Genomic DNA, 4,486 nt, shown 5'->3' on the forward strand with positions numbered 1-4,486 from the left:
CCATTAAATAGGTAAAAAAAATTGTTTACATTACAACTACATTGGGTATCCCCAGGAATTCAACAACAAGCATAATGTATTAACTAATGTCATAAATCCGTACAATAAAGTGCATCACTAGCGTCAGGAAAACAATGAAATATGTGTATTATGATCTTCCTAATCATATGTCCCAAATCTAATATCTCATTTTCAAAGAGTGATCGGTTTTTTAAGCTTCATACCTAGTACGTCGTAGCAGAAAATGCAGTGCATCTCATTCTAGCCAATGTCGAATTGTCCTGATAGATCGTTCTGTACGCCCGCAAGACTACCGATGTTGATCCCATGATCTTCCTCATTCCCAACCACTCACAGATGGCGTTCCAAATACCACTCGAAATAGGACATCCAAAGTACAAGTGCTGGACAGATTCATCTCCGAGATTGCAAAGCACACAACGTTTGATAATCACATACAGTTGTCTGTCCGAGTAAGAAGTTTATCATGTACTATTAACCAAACTATAAATCGATGTTTAAGGAGTATACATGTTTTTCTCAAGAGAGGTTTCTATGACCATCTCTCTATTTTCCTTACAAAGAAATCATATGCTCTGTTTAATCCATGATGACCATCAAACCAGCTATGAAGGCATGTAATCGCAACATCCACCAAGCCACATTCAAGAACAATCTCATCACGAATATCGATAATATGCTTAATCAATGACGATTCATCCTTTTTCTAAGTCCAATACCACACTCTCCCAGGTCAACTGTATACTTGATTAACCCAATGTATCTATAGACTATCATGGTTGTTTTTCTCACATGGAGCTTTCTTGGACCGGATCAGTTTGGCTTTTTCTGGTGTCAGTTAAAATATGATTAAAAAATAGGACTAGATTAATCCCCCAAAAGACAAGTTTGGCAAGGTTCTCCACCAATACCACAGGTGATGTCATTTTCGATCATTCAATATGATGTTGACATAAATTACACTTACAAATCCAAAAAGGTCCAAGTCAAGAACCCACACTTGCGTTTTGATATTTCACAAGTATCCCATCGACCATACTAATATTACTACTAACTCTTTGACCAAGTCAAGATCTCTCTATTTACGATAGTGAGTGATCCTATTCGGTTTTCTTGGCGTGTATTCAATCTATATATTTAATGATTTTTATTAATTTTTTAAACAATAGATTTTTTGTGGATTAGAGTTTGTGGGAAATGGATTGCTTAGTTCTGTTTATGATTCTTTCTTGAACATGGCTTCAAAATAAATTGTTAAAAATTACTAGTAACTTTGTTAAAACTTTCGATATTTCGTCGACTACATATTCTATGGCAATAATCATGCAAAAAACATAGACCGAAGTCAAAACTTTAATTATTACAAAACTAATATTAATCATTAATCAATCTAGAAATATCCCAGTGTGAAGTACTATTTACCATACATGTGAAGGAAGAAAATCGAGAGAAAAAAAAACCACTTAGTTTTTAAGTGTCATATATCTCTAAAGTCAAACATTAAAAATTAGAAAGGACGTATCATAAAGCATATATACTATCTCTACAAGCTCATTACTAGGTTCTGTAAGATGTGTTTGTTTTTATAATATCAACTTAATCCTTAATGTCACGTTTCGAGTCCGGGCTCACGTCTGCGTAACTGTACAATGGACCTCTATAACAATTATTTCGTATTCGTTTTCGTTTTACAAAAATGATTAACCCAAGTTGCTATAGAAGTCCATTGTAAGTCCAAGAGATATCACAATCACTCTTATTTCAGAACGCGACGTCCTCGTCGCGGCTTGACCCCTCGATCCATCAGTGTCGAGAATCTAGAAGAGGCTTCTACATGTTCAAGAGGTGGCTCCCGTCATGTAGCACTTTGCCCCGTAGGTTCAAGAGGTGGCTCTCATGCACGTAGTGACCGGCTCTGATACCATTCTGTCACGCCCCGAGCCCGAGCCCGGGCCCGTGTCATTTTCGATATACATTAAAATGAACTGGTAGTATAATAATCTTCTGTTTTATTGTATAACATCGTATTTATCACTTTCATATCGAACATGACACACTTTGAAATTGGTGATCGTGTTGTGTTCATTGTCAAGTTGAAAAATCCGTCAATGAGACTTTATAGAACTAGCTAGTGACGCTGGTGTTTGCTCTATCTCCGTTTTATTAGATCACGTGTTAATGCTAATGACAAGTTATATAGAAATAACGAGGGTCCACGTCAACGTTTGTCCGTATCAGTGTGAAACTATTCTAGTATTTTTTTTTCACTACTTTGAAACATAAACCAAATAAACTTATTGTCTCTACTGATGTGAAACTATTAGAGTGTATAAATAAAAGAAAATTGTTGTTGGTAGGATTCATTAGAACCTCTTGTTTTCAATGATTAACAAGATCATTTTGATCCCGTCTTCTTCCGGTTTACAAAAGACGCCTTCTTCACCAATAAATACCTGCATGTTATCAAAATAATTCTTGGTTTATTGGAAAATGAAGGCCCGTATAAATGGGAGGAGTTCTTTTGTGTTGTTGATTTCTTGGATTTTGGTGCCCTTTGGAATCTATTGTCTGGCTGGAAATCCCACAGTGGTTTCTGATGGGAAAAGAGTGTTGAATATTGGAGCTTTGTTCACTTTGAATTCAGCTATTGGGCGGTCGGTGAGGCCAGCCCTCGTTGCTGCAATCGAAGATATCAAGTCTGATGCAAGTATACTGCAGGATACAGAGCTCAATCTCATCTTTCAGGATACTAACTGCAGTGCATTTCTTGGAACTGTTGAAGGTATTGGTTCTCTGTTTTTCCGAGATTTATTTGTATGGAGATTTGCTTGCTTGTTTTGAGTATTTCAAGATTGAATATACATATATTTTGTTCTTTTTACTTGATGTTTTCTTGTTTTCTATGGGATCGTGATTTTAATATTTGGCCGTTCAAATGTCACTAACATGATCCACTTGACCACCAATTAGATATTATGTAAATTAAAAAATTCGAAGTTAAATTATAACATTGACTATTGTGATATGTTAGCTTGGTTCAACTGTTGATCCTTTGTGCTCAATCTCTCGTAAGTGCGGCTGCTTTATCATAACAATCTGTTACCAATCTTATAATTTTGGTAAAAATAATTTTTTTTAATGTTATAATAGTTTGAAATATATGATATTCAATATATGCAATTAAGGAATAAATTTTGATAATCAAGTAGAATTATTGTGGTTAATTAGTACTTAAAATCGTAACATGGACCATTGAAGATAATAATTTTGAAACTTCAAAAGTAATTTATTATTTTCTAGTTGTTAATAATGGAAAATGAGGAACATGACAGGGCACTCTTGCTCATGCAGCTATACAGCTGATGGGGAGAAAAGTAGTTGCTGCAATAGGTCCACAGTCCTCCGGGATAGTTCATGCGATCGGAAACGTCGTCAGCGAACTTCACATACCACTTTTGTCATTTGGTGCCACGGACCCGAGTCTTTCTGCTCTACAGTACCCCTACTTTCTTCGTACTACTATAAGTGATTCTTTCCAAATGTATGCCGTTGCTGATCTTGTGGAATATTTTGGTTGGAGAGAAGTGATTGCAATCTATGTCGATGATGATTATGGTAGAAATGGGATTTCTGTGTTAGACGAGGCACTTGCGAAAAAGCGTTCCAGGATTTCTTACAAGGCTGCATTTCCTCCAGGAGCTTCAAGAAGTGACTTGGACGGATTATTGGGAGGAATAAACATGTTGGAATCACGGGTTTTTGTCGTACATGTGAATCCGGATTCAGGTCTCAATATCTTTTCAGTAGCCAAGGAACTCCAAATGATGGGCAATGGTTACGTTTGGATTGCTACTGATTGGCTTCCATGTTTTCTAGATTCTGCGGAAGCCATTGATCCTGGCATAACCAATCTTTTGCAGGGAGTTGTAGCTTTTCGCCACCACACTCTCGATTCTGATCTCAAAAAAAGATTTACTTCTCAATGGCGCAACTTAAAGAATATACGTTCCTTAAAGTTTAATTCCTACGCGCTGTATGCGTATGATTCTTTGTGGTTATTAGCCCGAGCACTCGATGTCTTCTTGAAAAGTGGTGGAACTTTGAGTTTTTCTGATGATCCAAGATTGCTTCACAATACTGATAGTGTCCTCCGTTCAACATCCCTCCAAATTTTTGATCAAGGTGCTCAGTTGCTCCAAATTCTTGCTGCGACCAACTTTACTGGTGTAACAGGACAAATTGAGTTTGATTTGGAGAGTAACTTGATTCATCCGGCATTTGATGTTCTTAACATTGGTGGAAGCGGATTTCGGAGGCTTGGTTATTGGTCAAATTACTCCGGTCTTTCTATTGTTCCTCCAGAAAATCTGTACACAAAACCACCAAACACTTCCACCAGTAATCAACAACTTTATCCTGCCATTTGGCCTGGTGAAACTACAACAAAGCCTCGGGGATGGGTGTT

The 4,486-nt window shown here is 36.9% G+C and overlaps 1 protein-coding gene across 2 annotated transcripts in view; it reads left to right on the top strand.

The window, feature by feature from the left end:
• The first annotated feature begins 2,314 nt into the window (after positions 1 to 2,314).
• The window catches only part of LOC140976633 (glutamate receptor 3.4-like), a 14,699-nt gene continuing 12,527 nt past the window's right edge, over positions 2,315 to 4,486 (top strand). Inside the window, exons 1-2 of one of the 2 annotated variants that reach the window (XM_073440878.1) lie at positions 2,315 to 2,803; positions 3,373 to 4,486. In XM_073440878.1, the coding sequence (XP_073296979.1) occupies positions 2,512 to 2,803; positions 3,373 to 4,486 (1,406 nt within the window). In that variant the 5' untranslated portion in view covers positions 2,315 to 2,511. Of the gene's footprint in view, positions 2,804 to 3,353 lie in introns of both variants that reach the window. The other variant, XM_073440883.1, reaches the window with a different exon arrangement.

Source organism: Primulina huaijiensis, chromosome 1 (assembly GCF_012295235.1).
Source record: "Primulina huaijiensis isolate GDHJ02 chromosome 1, ASM1229523v2, whole genome shotgun sequence".
Lineage (NCBI taxonomy): Eukaryota > Viridiplantae > Streptophyta > Magnoliopsida > Lamiales > Gesneriaceae > Primulina > Primulina huaijiensis.